The following is a 17,272-nucleotide window of genomic DNA, read 5'->3' on the forward strand; positions in this document are numbered from 1 at the left end:
ACCTGTCTCCTCCAGTCCCTCACCAGAGGGTCCCTGTGCTGTCTGTCTCCACCACTGAAGCTCAGGACCAGGGAAGCTGCATAAGGGTCCTTGGCTCTTTCCTACCTCCTCTGCCCCTCCCCCTTTCCCCACTTTCCCCTCTGCCCACTCTTTTTGCCATCCTATAGCCTGGGTCTGTAACTGTTCTGTAGGAAAGGCTAGCAGTCTACAGGGAATTCCATTGCTACATGAAATGTTGACAACAGGTCCTTAAAACTGCAAAACCTGAAGTTGTGTGTCTCTAACTGGCCAGTGTTGGGCAGGCAGCAAAGGACAGGCTGCATTTCAAGTCCAGGAGCCTCCCTCTCTACGTACAGGCAGAGTCAGATCAAAGGCCAGGCCTGCTAGGTGCCGACCCATGCAACAAATCTTTAATGAGCCAAGAGTCACCCAGGGGGTGCAACGAAATGGACAAAGTTGAATTTATCTGAACTCCATCATAAATGCCGCTGTCTATGTTGAAAGAAAACTGGATACGCTGCCTGATGACTGGCTGCCTTGGAGGCAGGCAGGTGCCTTGCACCTTGCCTTGGCTCAGCAAGGCCAGAGGCAGTGTGGGAGGGGTCTCACTGTGTTCCGGCCCCTACAGGAGTTTTTCTCTGGCTGTGTTTGGCCTGAATTCCAAAAAATGCTGGACTAATTTTTTTTAAAGATATATTTATTTATTTAAAAGGCAGAGTTACAGAGAGAGAGAAGGAGATAGAGGGACAGAGAGATCTTCCATCCCCAAGTGGCTACAACTGCCCAGGGCTGGGCCAGGCAGAAGCCAGGATCCTCCAGGTCTCCCATGCAGGCACAGCGGCCCAAGCACTTTGACCATCTTCTACTGCTTTCTCAGGCCAAAAGCAGAGAGCTGGATCGGAAGAGGAGCAGCCAGGACAAGAACTGGTGCCCATATAGGATGCCGGTGCCACAGGTGGAGGCTTAGCCTACTATGCCACAGTGCCAGCCCCAACCAAGCATATCTTATAACTAAGACTCTTGTTCCTGGGTGAGGTGGGCACATAGATGCAGTGTACATAGTACATGGAACAGAAGGACACACATCTGACATGGTAAGGGAGAATTTAAGACACCAAGTTGGGGGCTGATGTTTGTCCTAGCGCTTTAGTGCCTGTGTCCCATATAAATGTCTGGGTTCAATCTCAGCTCCAGCTCCCAGTTCCGGCTTCCTTTCACTGCAGATCCTGGGAGGCAGCCGTGATGGCTCCCGTTGAGTTCCTGCCACTCATGTGGAACATTTGGATTGAGTTCCCCGCTCCTGACTTTGGCCTGCCCAACCCCAGCTTTTTCAGACTTTTGGGGGAGTGAACCAGCAGACAGGAGCTCTGTCTGTCTCTCTCTCTCTCTCTTCTTTTTTTCTCAAATAAGTATTATTTTAATTAAAAAAAGAGCCAGCGTTGTGGCTCACTTGGCTAATCCTCTGCCTGTGGCACCGGCATCCCAGGTTCTAGTCCTGGTTGGGGCAGCACCGGGTACTAGTCCTGGTTGCTCGTCTTCCAGTCCAGCTCTCTGCTGTGGCCAGAGAGGGCAGCGGAGGATGGCCCAGGTGCTTGGGTCCCTGCACCCGCATGGGAGACCAGGAGGAAGCACCAGGCTCCTGGCTTCAGATCGGTGCAGCACGCTGGCTGTAGAGGCCATTAGGGGAGTGAACCAACGGAAGGAAGACCTTTCTCTCTGTCTCTCACTGTCTATAACTCTACCTGTCAAATAAAAAAAATAAAAAAAAAAAAAGTCAAGTGTTTGGCATAGAAATTAAGACACCACTTGAGATACCCATGTCTAAGTGCCTGGTTTGAGTCCTGGCTCCTTGCTTCCAGTCCAGTTTCCTGCTAATGCACACCGGGGGGCCAACAAATCATGACTCAAGTTCTTGAGTCCCTCTACCCGTGTAGAACAGATGATGTCCCTGGCTCCTGGCTTTGCCCTGGTCCAGCCCTGGCTGCTGTGGGCATTTGGAGAGTGAACCAGCAGATGGAAGATCTTTCTCCATCATTCATTCATTGTCTCTCTCTCTCTCCCCCCCTACTTTGTCTCCCTCTCTCTCCCCATCCCCTTCTCTCTCTCTCTCCCTCCTCTTTCTCTCTCCACTTTTCAAATAAAGTGATAATAAATACATCTTTTAAATAGATAAATTTTAAATATATTTAAAAAATAAACACCAAGTTCGGCAGCAGAGGCCTTTGCTGTGGAGAGGCTGTGAAGGCCCTGGTGTCCCGGTACCAACTTGACCCTGTGTGCCTTGGAGACCCAGCCAAGGACACCAGGGACAAGTGGCAGGCAGAGTGGTCCTTTGGTTATCCTCTTCCCAGACTCATGTACTCCCCACCCCAGACCCTGGCAGGATTGATAATGCCAGCTCTCCAGGCTAGGTTTTCCCCTGCTGTCTTCATGGTGCTGTCCCAGTGCTGAGAACAGCACCTGACACATAACAGACTTGAGATGGATGTGTTGAACTGATGAATGATCTATACTGAAGCCATGACCTTCCCCTGCAGGGAAGTTCACAGTCGAGGTTACCCCAGGTCCACCCTGGTCCCATTCCCTAAGAGCAGACAGCAGGGGGATGGCCCTTTGCTGAGCTCTGTGTGTCCTGCACTCTGCTGTGCTGGGCTATTGACAAGCACAAAAACCTGCGAGGCAGGTACGGTCCCGATGTCCAGCCGAGGAACCTGGAGCTACACAAGCCTCACCGATTCGTCCTAAGCTGCAGAGCTGGTGAGGTCAGAAAGGGGACGCTCTTACAGTCACACCTTTCCTGAACCAGCGCCATGGGGTGTGGCGCTCCAGGCCTGGGAGCCGCAGGGATTTGAGAGCTGAGCCTGGCCCTACAACCAGTGCTGCCTTCAGAACACAGTGGGGACCCATGCTTCGTGGGTTGTTTTCCATCTTCCTGTGTTGTGTTGTGTTGTTGTGTTTTGGTTTGTCTAAATGACTCACACCTTCCTCTGTAGCGGAGGACCTGGTAGTGGGAAGACAGGAGATGGGGAGAGGAGAAAGGGGCGGGGCAGGCATGAAAGACCACGTCCCCCTGGCAGAGTCCAGTTCCCTGAGCCCTGTCTTGTGTGCAGCCCCTTACTGCAGCCTGCCTCGGGCCCCACTGCACGGCTTCATCCTGGGCCAGACGAGCACCCAGCCCGGCGGCTCCATCCACTTCGGCTGCAATGCTGGATACCGCCTGGTGGGACACAGCATGGCCATTTGTACCCGGCACCCCCAGGGCTACCACCTGTGGAGCGAAGCCATCCCTCTCTGCCAAGGTGAGGAGCAGGCAGGAAGTGGGGTGTGTACACCATGGCTCCGATCCAACTCACATCTTGGGCTTGTCCCAGGACAAGTCATTGCCAAGTGTGGGTTTCTCCATGGGTCATTTTTGAGGCTCTGTCATTTCCAGCCCTGGGGATGGCATATGCACAGTAGTCTCTGCGTTCAGGGCAGGGGAGAGATGGGTATGTGAGCACAGAAATGCCAGGTGACAGAGTGCGGAAGCTCTGGTTCAGAGGTATAAGCTGGGTGGTGGGAGACCCAAGGTAAGCAGGACCCAACCTCCTGCTGGACAACCAGAGAGGGCTCCCAGAGACGGGGTGTTTGGGCATGGGCTCCCAAACAAAGTGGACTGATAAACACTGGAAATGCACCAGGCAGCTTGCATGCATTGCTTTTTATAATTTATCTCATATTCTTGGAAAAAATTATATAGTGAAAAAAAGTGAAAAATTGACCTATAATCCTATCACTTGATGATCGTACCCCTATTAACATTTGCATATTTTCTTTGTTCTTGTATATACTGATCACAAAAATAGAATCCTGAGTGTACAAAATTCTTAATATCTCATTAACTCTTTGTGTATCATTAAATGCACTTCCTTACCAGTGTTTTCCATTGGTGCATAGCCTTATGGGAAAGCTCATGTATTCAAATCTCATCCTTTTTTTGGTCATTTAGATTTCTGTAAACCTGTAAACCCATCTTATGAACATCCATACTTTTTCCTTAAAATAAATTCCCACCAATGGCCTTGCTGAATCATAACTGGTGCTAAATTTTCTGCTGATTGTTATTGCCCTGCAGAAAGTTAGTTCTCATTTAAACGTCCACCAGCAGCAGGTAAAAGCTGTTGTTTTTCTCAGTCTCCTCATCCTGCGTTAAAAAAAGAAAACACCTTTGCCCATTGCATGGACGATGACAGGACCTTGCTTTGCTGTTTGGTTTGACTTTCCTTTGCTGCCCAGCGTGGTGAAGGGCTGTTAACAGCACCTGCCAGCTCTGAGCCTCACAATCTTCTCGTCTGTGCCTGCTTTTTCTCAGTGGAGGAAAACAGTGTTATTCGTATTCTAGTCTAAGCCCTAAGCAAAGGTCCCAGAGAACTGACTGTCGTCCACACAGGGCAGCTGTCAGGGCTCCTGGGTCTGCATCTCTAACTGCATCTGTGTTTTCCAGAGCTCCTGTTGGAGCTACCAAGCCTCTCGTCTGTTATCGTGCATCACCACCCAAATGCAGCCCACCCAGGCTCCTGCCCACTCACCCCAATACTGCTCTGTGTCTTCTCCCAACCCCACCCTGCACCTCCCCCAACGCCTCTGCATTCTCTGGAACCCTGGTTCCATGGCCAACCGTGCATACCCTCGCTCGTAATCCAGAAGGTTCCATGGAGACTGCAGCCCCCTCAAGTGCAGTGTGTGAACCTCCCCCCACCCCAACCATTTCCCACATAACTCAGGGCCAGGAAGAGCCTGGCCTCCTCCCAGTTCTCTGAGACTTCCCCAAAGACAGCTTCCTTCTCTCCATTAGAGAGGCTGTGCCTCCTCTCTTCTCTCCTTCCCCAGCCCCATTCTCTCAGCATAGTGTCTGTCTGTCTGTCTCTCAGACCACAGGTTTCAAACGCTTTGGGCTTGTGTCCTCTCCTGCCTCCACCCCAGGATGTGTCCCTCTCCCCTCTGGGCCTGAGAGCCTCCATCACGAGATCCAAGCTCCCAGTCTCTCAGACGGGGAAGTTATCTCTGCTCAGTTATTCTCGGGCCTGCCGCCCACCTGCTTCACCTGCTTTGACTCCCCATGCAACACATCAGGGAGGAGCTAAGGATCTCCTCGCCAGGGTCTGGGAGGCAGGGCAGCTAGGCGACGTGATGTGACAGTTGGCTAATCTAGTATTGCTGAGGAAGCTCAAGGTCTTGGCGGGTGGGCATTAGGGGATTCCCAGGTGCAGGTGCTCCCCTGTTCCCTCATTGCTCTGTCGCCCCTCTTTCGGTGTCAGGTGCAGCCTTTGGATCTGTTCTCCATCTTGATGTCGAAGCCCCTCTCCCTGCAGCCTGCTCTATAGTGCAGCGTAATGGGACCCCCCCGAAGCTTCTTGGTTCTGGAAATTCTAGTTGCATCAAGCACCATTGTTTGCCCTTATCAGTGGGACTTTTCTCTGCTTGAGCTCATTCTGGCTGTGAGTGGAGGAAGTCTGAGGTTTAAACCAGTTGCATGGCGAGTGGGGATGGGGGGCAGTAGGGGGCACTTGGACACTGTAGCTCCTAAACCATCCCAAGGCAATGGTTGGAGACTGTTAATTTCTTTCAAGGACCACAAGATCTACTCTGCACATTTCTCTCCAGAGCTGTCACTTTGAGATTTCACTATACTCCTGACTTAGTACTATTACTTAATATCCCACATATTGCCCTGTCTTGGATTCCTCCTTCTTCTCCCTGCTCCAGAAACCTTTTATTTAAGGAATACAAAGTTCATGCGTTTCATAAGTACAACTTTAGTAACATAGTAATTCTTCCTACCCACACTCCCACTCCTCTTCTTCCTCCCTCTCCTATTCCCATTCTTAATTTTTACTAAGATCTATTTTAATTAACTTTATACACAGTGATTAACTCTATACTAAATAAAGAGTTCAACAAATAGTATGAAAACAAAAAAACTGTTCAACAGTCAAGACAAGGGCTGTTCAAAGTCATTGCATCTCAGAGTGTCAGTTCCTCCTTATTTGATGGAATACACACACACACACACACACACACACACATTCCTCAGAGAGGGTTCATGACAAGTAAATCTTCTGAGTCTCTCTGTGTCTGAAAATATTTTAGCCTTCACACATGCTTGTGAATAGGAAAAATTCTAGACTGAAAACCATTTCCTCTGTAGTTTAAAGGCTCCATTCCATTACCTTTGAAGATCTGGTGTTGCTGCTAAGAAGTCTGATTCTCATTCCTTCATGGTTATGTCACATATTCTCCCTCTCTCCCTCCCTCCCTCTCTCCCTCCCTCCCCCTCTCTCCCTCCCTCCCTCTCTCTCTCTCCCTCCCTCCCTCCCTCTCTCTCTCTCAAAACTTGTGAGTGTGTGATTCTTTGGGATTGTTTACATGTGTCTTTGGATTTTGAAATTCCACAACAATGTATCCAAGAAGGGTTCCCTTTACATCCCTTATGCTTCCTTTCTATATGAAGATCTACCTGTCTGTCTCCCAGCTCTGGGAGAATTTTTTTTTATCTAAGATGATTGCAACCCATCTACTCTGTTCTCTATCTGGAGCTATGAACAATTATATTGAACTTCTAGGTTGATCCTCTATTTTGAGTCTTTTATTCTTATTTTCAGTCCTATGGGGGATTTTTTGTCTATATTATGAGAAATTTTCTTAATTTGTAATCTTCAACCCTTCTATTTCATGCTTATTTAGGCAATCACAGTTTTAATTTACAAGAGCTCTTCCTGTTCTCTTTTTATTGTTCTTTTTTCAAAGAACTCTGTTCTCATTTTATGATTACCATATGTCACCATGACTTTCTCGAGATCTTACTAATCAGAAGTTTAAAGATGGTGCATCTTGCTTCCTAAATGAGCTCTGATTCCTAAGGAGTTTTTTTCTTCAATTTTTTCAATTTTATTTTTCAGTGTTATCTTTGTTCCTCTCGTTCACGCTGCTGGCTTTCCTCACACGTGCCTGATCTAGACAGATGATGTTGTATTCATATTTACAGAGTAGAGGTGAGACAGGCATCCGGCCTGGTGGGTGAGATGGCCATGACCCACGTCGGAGTCCCTGAGTTAGACTCCCAGCTCCAGCTGCTGACCCCAGCTTCCTCCTAATGCAACCCTGGGTGGCAGCGGTGCTGGTTGAAGTAATTGGACTTCTGCCACTTGCACGGGAAACCTGGATTGTGCTCCTGGCTCCCGGCCTCAGCCCAGACCCAGCCATTTCTGGCATCTGGGGAGTGAACCAGCAGATGGAGTGCTCATTCTGGCTCTCTCTGCTCCCCCCACCCCACCACCACCAACACAGCGTCTGCTTCTCTCCCTCTGAAACAGATGGACAGTGAAGACTAGATGGGTTTTTCCAGCAGCCAGAGGCGGACAGTCTTTGCTGTTATTGTATTCAGATGTGTCGGCCCACTAGGTCTGCTGCAGGAGTGAGCTGATGAGGATGTGATAGAGATGAACGGTTTATTTAGGCCAAGAAACCCTGACTCCTTGAATCAGAAGAGCTTTCCTCTGGGGCGCAAACACCCCCCAGCAACCCTGGCTCTCTCGAGGAGGTTCTTATTCCTCCCCTTCACTGGAAACTAAAGCTCTCTCCACTCTGCAGGGCAGGGGACAGGAAGGAGAGGAGTTGCTCTCCCCCTAAGCCTCCCGCCCATGTATCTTGGGCTGCGATTTCTTGGCTTCACTTACTCCATCAGCAGACTTCTACCTGCATTCCATTTTCCACATATTAAAACAGTCGCCCCTGGCAATGACCTCCCATTTCCTTCTTTACTATGAGACTTTTCCCTCTTCTTAAGTTTTGGCTGTTATCTTCATAGGGCTGTCTGCGGAGAGGAAAGATAAAAACACGTTCTGGTTCTCTGAGCCAGAAGTGCTCATGACGTCTCCTTTCCTCCGCCAGCTCTTTCCTGCGGCCTTCCCGAGGCTCCCAAGAATGGAATGGTGTTTGGCAAGGAGTACACGGTGGGGACCAAGGCTGTGTACAGCTGCGGCGAAGGCTACCACCTGCAGGCAGGCGCCGAGGCCACTGCGGAGTGCCTGGATACAGGCCGATGGAGCAACCACAACGTGCCCCCGCAGTGTGTCCGTGAGTCCTCGGGGAGTGCGGGCAGCAGGCAGGAGGGGCTGGGGAAGCTGCTGAGGAGCTGTGATGGGGGAAAATGTGCACCTGCAGGCTGGGGGGCTCGGGGGTGGGAGGCGGTGGGCAGTGCCATCCCAGCCTATGGTCCCTTTCGAAGTTGCTCTCAAGGCGTCCTTAGACCGTTTTGCCCTGAGATGTTTCCATAAAATACCTGGAATCTAGTAATAAATCACCTGGTCCACTGCCTCTTAAGTGGAGAAGCTGTCAGAAAGTGTGTGCGGATGTGCCTGGCCACAAAACTAAAATGACAACATGCTGGCCACCTACAGTGTCATGTCCAGTTGAAAGATATGGTTTTTTTTTTTTTCCTTCTTTTTGCTTGGTTTGGCCTTCACTGCTTACAAAAAAGTTTTGAATTGCTTCCCACCATTTTTAAATGAGGAAATTTTCCATCAAAACTCCAGATTTCTGGCTTCCCTTGAAAACTGAAGGTCTGATCAGAAGAGACATTTCCCCAGTCTCACACCCGGCAGTCGTGGTGACGGCACCATCGTTCCTATTTTTGGTGGATCCGCACCCCCAGGGTTCCTGTATCCTCCACCCAGCCTACTTCGTTACTTCCCACGCTGCCTGGGGACTGATTCTTGGACTCATCGTGACTGCGTGGAGACCCCCTCCCCCGTAAAGCTGGACTCCTGCAGCCTCTTCCATGAGTAATGAATGCCCCTTGCCCCTTGTGTCCCCAGCCGTGACCTGTCCCGAAGTCAGCAGCATCGGCGTGGAGCATGGCCGCTGGAGGCTCATCTTTGAGACACAGTACCAGTTCCAAGCCCAGCTCATGCTCATCTGTGACCCTGGCTACTACTACACTGGCCAGAGGGTCATCCGCTGTCAGGCCAACGGCAGATGGAGCCTCGGTGACTCCATGCCCACCTGCCAGAGTAAGCCCAGGAGGGGGGTGGGCAAGTTTGGCACAGCAGCCTCCTCCCTGAGCTGTCGGCATCACCGGGGACTGCCGTGGTCCTCTTCCCAGACACTCACCTGGAGTCAGGAGCTGGGGAAAAGCCTACCCCCTCCTTTCCAGCACTCATTAGTCTCTTGTCATCTCATCAACAGCTGCCTTTCTCCAGGTGACCCTGCACAATGTCATTTACTCCGCATTCCCCAGGCTCCTGCCATTTATCAAGCGATGCAAGGTGTGAAGATATAGCATTGTGGTTCCTGCCTGCAAGGGGCATATAGTCCACTGGACAGGTAGACGAATAAAGAAGCAGTGCACCTGCTAAGTGGTCATGAAGCAGTGGTCATGGTAACACCTGTAGTGGAAGGGTGTATAGGAAGCATGAAGTTCCCATAGGGGTCAGGCCACCTAAGCCTGCCTGCCTGTCCTTCACCATGAACTGTTTTTCCTCTGGCTCTTTAATATAAATGCAAAAGTCTGTGTCCCTGAGAAGAAACTGTGAGGCTGAGGTTTGTTAAGGAGAGGTCTCAGGGTCACCACCTGCAGAAGGCGGGGGAGGGGTCAGGGCAGGGCCACGGGGAAGCGGAGCTGGCGCAGTCTCTGGCAGCCTCCGCCAACACCCCGGTGAGCGCTGCAGCTGGGCTCGCCTTTCAGAATTGTCACAGACGACCATCTCCACGCTGCCCCTCGATTGCCTGCAGGCTGGCCGGGCAGAGAGTGTGACCTCAGGTGGGAGGGCCTTCCACCCAGGCTCTCTGAGAAGGGCCCACAGCCAAGGCTTGTCTCCCACCACCTGGGGAAATCGGAGCTTCCGTCGCCCAGGAAGCTCTGACTGGCCCACCACAGCACCGCCGCCATAGAGCTCTGCCTGTCGCACGTGTGTGGTCAACGAGGCCATCATAGAGGAGGAGCCCGCCGTGGGCTAGAGGGAGCAGTTTGTCACTGAGAGGGGGCGTGAGTCCGGGTGGGATGAGGAGTGATCTTCCCACGCCTCAGGTCTGTGCACGGTGGTGCGGACTCCACGGTGGAGCGGAACCACGTGTGGGTCCATGAGCAGACCTCACAGGCCGGGAACAGCCTCACTCCAGGGCAGCCGCTCACATCTCATACAGCCTTGGCAAAGAGGCCCCACCTCCTGTGCCAGCCAGAGGCCAGCAGCGGAGCTGGGATGAGGAGCCCGAGGCTGCCTGCCGCTGGCCCCAGCAGCAAAGCACACAGAGACTGATTGGCAGCGTCCCCCTGGGCGCCGGGGAGCACCCCACAGGGTCACACCACAGTGCACCGCGAACCACCCCAGGAGTTTTTAAATACACTTGCCTGGGTGTCCTTCATATCCAGAGATGGTGGCGCATGAAACCCAGGGGCACTGGAACTCCTCAGCTCTGGGGACGCCACCAGCAGCGGTGTCACCCCCCAAACGCCGGCCATGAGTTCCCGCGGAGCAGGTTCAGGCAGCTCTGGTTTTTGTCGTCGTCCTTGCTAAGCTGCAGCAGGGCGTCCTGCTCACTGAGTGTTCTGGTCCCTGCAGTCATCTCCTGTGGCGAGCTGCCCATCCCTCCCAGCGGGCACCGCATCGGGACGCTGTCCGTCTACGGGGCGACGGCCATCTTCTCCTGCAATTCCGGGTACACGCTGGTGGGCTCCAGGGTGCGGGAGTGCATGGCCAACGGGCTCTGGAGCGGCTCTGAGGTCCGCTGCCTTGGTAAGTGGCCTCCCCAGGACAAGTCAGATCTCTCCGAAACTAGGGGCCAGCCTTGGAACCTATCATTGGCCTACTTCCATAAAATGTTGAATCCACAGACTATGGCTCCTCTACCATGAGCAAAACCCTGAACTAGGGGCAGGTACTTGGTGCACCTGTTATAAGATGCCTGCATCCCATATCGGAGTGCCAGGGTTTGAGTCCTGGCCCCAGGCCCCATTCCCATTTCCTGCTGATGCAGACCCTGGGAGGCTGCAAGTGATGACTTGAGCAGGTGAGTCCCTGCCATCTACGTGGGAGAACTGAATGGGGTTCCCAGCTCCCAAGCATTTGAGGAGTGACCTTGTAGGTGGGAGACCTCCCTCTCTCTCCAAATAAAAAATAAATAAGACCCTGGGCTGGCTTCTTTCGGGGACACCCAGAGAATGAGAAGAGCTTTCAGTCTCCTGAGGCAAGATTTTGAGGGTTCTCATCCTGATTGGAAAGGTACCCCTTATTCACCCTTTCATAAGGGACAGAGCCCCGTCTCCACCGCTGGACAACTGTAACACCCCGAGAGTACCTTGCATATTGCAAGTTAGCGGTTTTACATCTCTACTAAGCAAATGACAGAAGCCATAAAACAACCTGGCTTACAGAGGACAAAGAGCTTTTCCCCCACAGTTAATCCATTCTGTGCCTGAGCTGTGCTGCTAAGGTTTTCTCCCTTCTTGGATCACTCAAGTCCAAAAGAGAGACCCGGCCACACAAAGCTAACGAGAATAGAAGGCATGGCTGTCTCGCTGTCTCAGGCCCCTGGCAGGGACACAGTCACAGGTTATTTCCACAAGGGGCCCAAGGAAGCTGGTGGGAATGCCAGAAATACACTCTACCCAACCCCATTTATAAACATGACTCACCTGGGTGCCTCTCAAGAAGGAAGTGTGAATGTAGCCAAACCCCATGTTTTTACGGGGTTATCACCAACACAACCCGCCTTGGACTGCCTGGTTGTAGACCCGGGTGTCCTCTGTGTTCCAGATCAGTAAATCCTCAGTAGCATTTCCATCATGCCTAGGACCCCTGAGGTCACTCTTGGAGAGCTACCCACGGGAGGAGGCTGGGGAAGCAAGGGTGGCTGGATCATTAGCCACCATCCCTGTGTCTGGGTCCGTCCCTGTGTCTCGTCCCCCTGCCCAGGCTCCACTTCACTTTCTGTGACCTCCTCTTGGGTTTTCTCTCTGTCCCCATGCTGCCCTCAAGCCGGACACTGTGGAACTCCCGACCCCATTGTCAACGGGCACATCAATGGCGAGAACTACAACTACAGGGGCAGCGTGGTGTACCAGTGCAACGCCGGCTTCCGCCTCATCGGCATGTCTGTGCGCATCTGCCAGCAGGATCACCGCTGGTCTGGCAAGACCCCTTTCTGTGTGCGTAAGTATGTCACCCGCTCTCCCTCGCCGTGGGGCTCGGTTCTGCAAGCGCTCTCCCCCTTTATCTCGTGATCCAGTTACGAGGGGCTTTTGTAGATGGATTCATTTTTTTTCCAAAGACATAATCATTCCGTGTATCGTTTTCAGGTGTCTGCATCGTTAATTACGTCTTTTACTTTATTTCCTCCTTGTGCATTCTTTCAGACGACTTTTAAGTTCATTTTCTAGTTTTTGAGTTAAGAATTTAAGTCGTTCGTTCTCATTCTTTCAAGTTTGTATTGATTTTCATCGATGAAAGTGTTAAGACCATCACATTTTTTCTGATTGTTGCTTTAATTGTATCCCATGGATCCTAATAATGAATATTTATTATTTATTAGAAATTCTGTAATTTTACTACTAGTGTCCCTTTTTGCCCAGAAGATCTTTAATAGACAATTGCTTTTTTAATCTCTAGGTCGAAGGGCCTTTTTGTTTTTATTTTGTTTTTAATTTCTGATTTTACTGCTTGTATATTTCTAGTTGTTGGAATTTACTGATGCTTTCTTTGTGACTCTGGTCGATGATTATGAATGCTCTGTACACTGGAGAAGAAAGGGAGCACAGCTAGCTCTCTGTGAATATTCATAAGGTAGACCTGATGGATTACATTGTTTGAGTCCTCTGCATTTTTACTTGTTTTTCATCCACTTGACCTGTTTCATTCTGAGACGTGTGTGTAATGTTTCCAATCACTAGTGTTTCTCTCTTTCCCCTGCATTTCCTGTTGTTTCTGCTACACTAGAGACATTTTTGTGTTAATGGCTCATAGATACTCTTAACCATTATATCTCCATTGTACGTTGTGATTCTGAACCTTTAAAATACCTTCATCATAACTGTTCGCAGTTTTCAGCTTGAATGTTGCTTTGCTTGGCTTTGGGCTCACAACCCCTTCCAGCTCTTCTCCAGGCAGACCTTTGGCCATGCACTTATTTCAGCCTATCTGGATGGCTCTGTGCACAGCATTGAGCTTACCCTTGCCTTATGAGCCCATTTGAAAATCTTTCTTTTAGTAGGTTAGTTAAAGTAATTCACATATATTGAATTATTTGATGTGTTTGGTCTTAATTCTATAGTTTTTATTTAACTTTTATATATAGAATGTTATTTAATGGTGTATCTTCGTGCAATGTGTTATTTGTGTATTTAGGAATGCTTGTATCTCTGTTATTTCATTTACTGCTGTACCATTTTAGTACCATTTGTCTGCATTTTCTTATATAGCTTTTTATCATTCTGTTTACTGATATATACTTATTTATTTATTTCCATTTTATTTGAAAAGCAGAGAGACACAGAGGAGTTTTCCATCTTCTCATTTACTCCCCAGTGACTACAGCAGCCAGGGCTGGGCCAGGCTAAAGCCAGGAGCCCGGAGCCCAGAACTCAATCCAGAGCTCGCATGTGGGTGGCAGGGATCCAAGTGCTTGAGCTGTCACCTGCTGCCTCCCAGGGTGTGCATTAGTGTGAGGCTGGCTCAGCAGTGGAGGGGCCGGGATGGATCCAGGCTCTGATATGATCCTGGGTCAGCAGTAGAGGGGCTGGGATGGACCCAGTCTCTCTGAAATGAAGCTGAATCAGCAGTGGAAGGGCCAGATGGATCCAGGCTCTCTGATATGATCCTGGATCAGCAGTAGAGGGGCCGGGATGGATCCAGGCTCTGATATGAGGCTGGCTCAGCAGTGGATGGGCTGGATGGATCCAGGCTCTGATATGATCCTGGGTCAGCAGTAGAGGGGCCGGGATGGACCCAGGCTCTCTGATATGAAGCTGGATCAGCAGTGGAGGGACCGGATGGATCCAGAATCTGATATGAGGCTGGATCAGCAGTAGAGGGGCCGGGATGTATCCAGGCTCTCTGACAGGGGACGTGGGCATCCCAGGTGGCAGCCTAACCACCCTGCCACGTGCCTGCTCAGCTCATCAGTTTTTCATCATCCCTTGGCTTTCATGTATTAGCTGTACTACCGTCAGTGAGTTTATTCCAGGTTCCTTTCCACACTTCTTCTGCTCCATTTTAGGTTGCATTATTTCTACTTTATCAGAACATACAATGTTTATTTATGTGTAGTTTATATGGAATCCTACCTTTTTCCCTCCCTTTTATTTTACTCCTAGATCTGCAGTTAAATCTCTTAGAAGGTCACCAGTGCTCTGGACTTTTGCTCCTCGTCTGCTGGCAGGGACAAGCTCGGTCTCTAGTGCACTCCTCAGTAAGATCCTTGGGTAATACTGCCCAGGTTCTTGCATTTTTAAAGCTACTTCTCTGTACCGCAAAGCTGGAACGACAGCTAGTCTAGATATAAAATTCTCACCACCATTTATTTCTGTGACCTTCCTAAAAATGCTCCTCCATCATTATTTTGCTCTGCATCACACTCTTTTTTCTCTGGCACCTTGATTTTTTTTGTATATATTTAAGATGGACAACATGATGCTTTGATATACATGTACACAGTGAAATGATTATTAAGGTCAAGCCAGTTAGCATATCCAACTCCTTACATAGTACCCTTTGTGTGTGTGTGTGCATGTGGCAAGAGAAGTCAACTCTTGTGTACAGCACAGTGTTACGAATTACAGTCATCCCGCAGGCCATTGCATCTCTCCACTTCATCCATGTAATTGCAACTTTGTTCACTTTGACCGACCTCTCCCTCTTCGTCCTGCTCCCTTCCTGGTAACCTTCTGCTTCTGGTAACCTCCATTCGACTCCATTTGTATGCATTCAACCTATAGAATTATAATGTCATTTAATTCTATTGTTCTTATAGGTTCTTTAATGATTTTTCTAGGTGTGCTGTGTTTACTAAGCTAGACCTCAGAGTTGAATCTTCCTAGAGAATCAGCCCAGGGATTCTGTGGGTTTTTGAATATGTGGCTTCAGCTCTGCTTGTATTTCTGAAATATTTTCTTTGGCTATATTTTTCCACACTAGTTCTGGAAAGCTGTTTTGTTCTTCCTTCTTCATCAGATCCAGCTGTGTGTGTGTTCAGTCTTCTTTACGTATCTTATATCTCAGCCTCTCGCTCACCCATGACTTCACTTCTTACTTTATCTTGCTTCCATTCTCTTGGTTGGTTGCCTGAGTTTTCCGCAATACCTCTTTTTTTTTTTTTTTTCAAGATTTTTTTCTTTTATTTATTTGAGAGGTAGAGTTACAGACAGAGAGGGGGAGAGAAAGTCTTCCATTTGCTGGTTCACTCCCCAAATGGCCTCAATGACCAGAGCTGCACCGATCCAAAGCCAGGAGCCAAGAGCTTCTTCCAGGTCTCCCACGTGGGTGCAGGGGCCCAAACACCTGGGCCATCTTCCACTGTTTTCCCAGGCCACAGGCAGGGAGCTAGACTGGAAGAGGAGCACCCATGAGAGATGCTGGCACCGCAGCCACAGCCCCCGCCCAATACCTCCTTTTAAGTTGTCGTTTGAGAATAGTTTATGATTTAGTCCTCATCTCTGAGACAACTTTGTTATCTTCTCTTATTTCTTCCTGAATGTAATAATTTCTTTTATTTCCCTTCACCTTTTTCTCCATTCAGCTTTCAGTTTTTGGATTTTCCAATTCTCAAGGTTATTTTTCACATATTTAATTCAGATTAGAATATTGCTTCAGGTTTCTTGTGTTTCATGCGTCTGTGTCTGGTGGGAGATTTTCATGGCTGAAAGATTGCAACTTTTTCTGTTCTCTCGGAGTAGCTGTGTGTACCTTCAGGCTGGCGTTTTCTGTTCGTTTGGAGACTTTCTGGTGGTTTGCAGAAGTGCCCTTTTCTGCCGCTGTGACAACTTCTTGCAGGCTTTTGCTTCTTTCTCTATCTCATTTTAATTCCCTAGGTTGTTTGCCTGAGTTTGCTTTGATTGTGGTTTTATGTTTTTTAATATATGGTCTTTTCTTGGGTTTGGTAAGGGAGAGAGTGTGTGTCCTGCACTTTAGTTTTTGGTTTTGCTTTTCTGTCTTGCTGAAGCCCCTCTGCCTGTCTCTGCTTCTGTTTGCTCTGCCGGCAGAGGCGAGCTCTTCCTTCTCTCCCGGGACAAGGGGCGGGGGGAGTCACACTGCTGTGCCCCTCCCTGAGCCGAGCTCTGCCACGCCAGCACTCCCTCTCGGAGTGCTAACCGGGCACGTGAAGTCACTTTTCCTAGCAGAGGTTGGAGGTCCGCACGGGCCCCTCACCGGCTCCTCCCCTCCCTTTTCCGTTCAGTCACAGAAGCTTAGGTTACCACAGGAGCGTGAGGAGCAGCTCGGCCTGGCTTGTGTTTATGTCTCTGCTCACAGAATTTACAGCTCGCGGCCTTCTCTCTCTCTCTCTCTCTCTCTCTCTCTCTCTCTCTCTCTGATTCATGCGGTCGGCCTGAGCTTTCTCTCCTTTCATTTGTTCTGCTTGTGCATCTGCATTGTTTGAGATTGAAGTGGCCCCTCTTGTCCTCAGAAGTCATTTGGAAAATTCATCACTTTCTAAAATTCCCCAGAGTGAGCCTTTATGTAAAGTGCAGATTTTTTTTTCTTAAATTTGTAAGGCAATTTTTTTTTAATTCTCTTCATCTGGCTTTTCATATAGGGGATAGGACAGTAAAGTGAGACTTGCTCAATAAGCCATGCATGAAAATTAATCTTATAGGAAATTTTTGTATTTATTTTGAGAGTCAGAGACAGACAGAGCTTCCATGCACTGATTCGCTCCCCCAAATGCCCGTAAAGTCTAGGACTAACCCGGGTCAAAGCCGGAAGCCAGGAATTCCACCCAGGTTTCTCACATGGGTGGTAGGAACCCAGCTATTTGAGTCAACACCTGCCGCCTCCCGGAGTGTGCATTAGCAGGAGGCTGGAATCAGGAATGGAGCTGGCACTCAAACCCAGGCGCTCTGAAACCGGATGTGGACTTCCAGACCAGAAGCTTAACCACTGGGCCGCATGCCCACCCCCCAGATAACCATGAATGGTTTCTAAAGTGCTAGGCTAACGGGAATCACGACTCGCCCGTAATCAGTCATCCCCTCAGGTCTGAGCAGAATATATTTGGGTTCATCCAGAAGATGCAAATGCAGAAG

General features: G+C 49.6%; 1 protein-coding gene across 10 annotated transcripts in view; it reads left to right on the plus strand.

Moving 5' to 3' along the window:
• Positions 1-17,272, plus strand: part of CSMD2 (CUB and Sushi multiple domains 2) — a 618,865-nt gene that overhangs the window by 544,067 nt on the left and 57,526 nt on the right. For 8 of the 10 annotated variants that reach the window (XM_051832045.2, XM_051832046.2, XM_051832047.2 and 5 more), the window contains 5 exons: positions 3,111-3,299; positions 7,930-8,115; positions 8,856-9,050; positions 10,599-10,772; positions 12,015-12,188. In XM_051832045.2, coding sequence (XP_051688005.2) covers positions 3,111-3,299; positions 7,930-8,115; positions 8,856-9,050; positions 10,599-10,772; positions 12,015-12,188 — 918 coding nt within the window. The remainder of the gene's footprint in view (positions 1-3,110; positions 3,300-7,929; positions 8,116-8,855; positions 9,051-10,598; positions 10,773-12,014; positions 12,189-17,272) is intronic. The other 2 variants (XM_051832053.2, XM_051832052.2) reach the window with 1 other exon arrangement.

Source organism: Oryctolagus cuniculus, chromosome 7 (assembly GCF_964237555.1).
Source record: "Oryctolagus cuniculus chromosome 7, mOryCun1.1, whole genome shotgun sequence".
NCBI lineage: Eukaryota > Metazoa > Chordata > Mammalia > Lagomorpha > Leporidae > Oryctolagus > Oryctolagus cuniculus.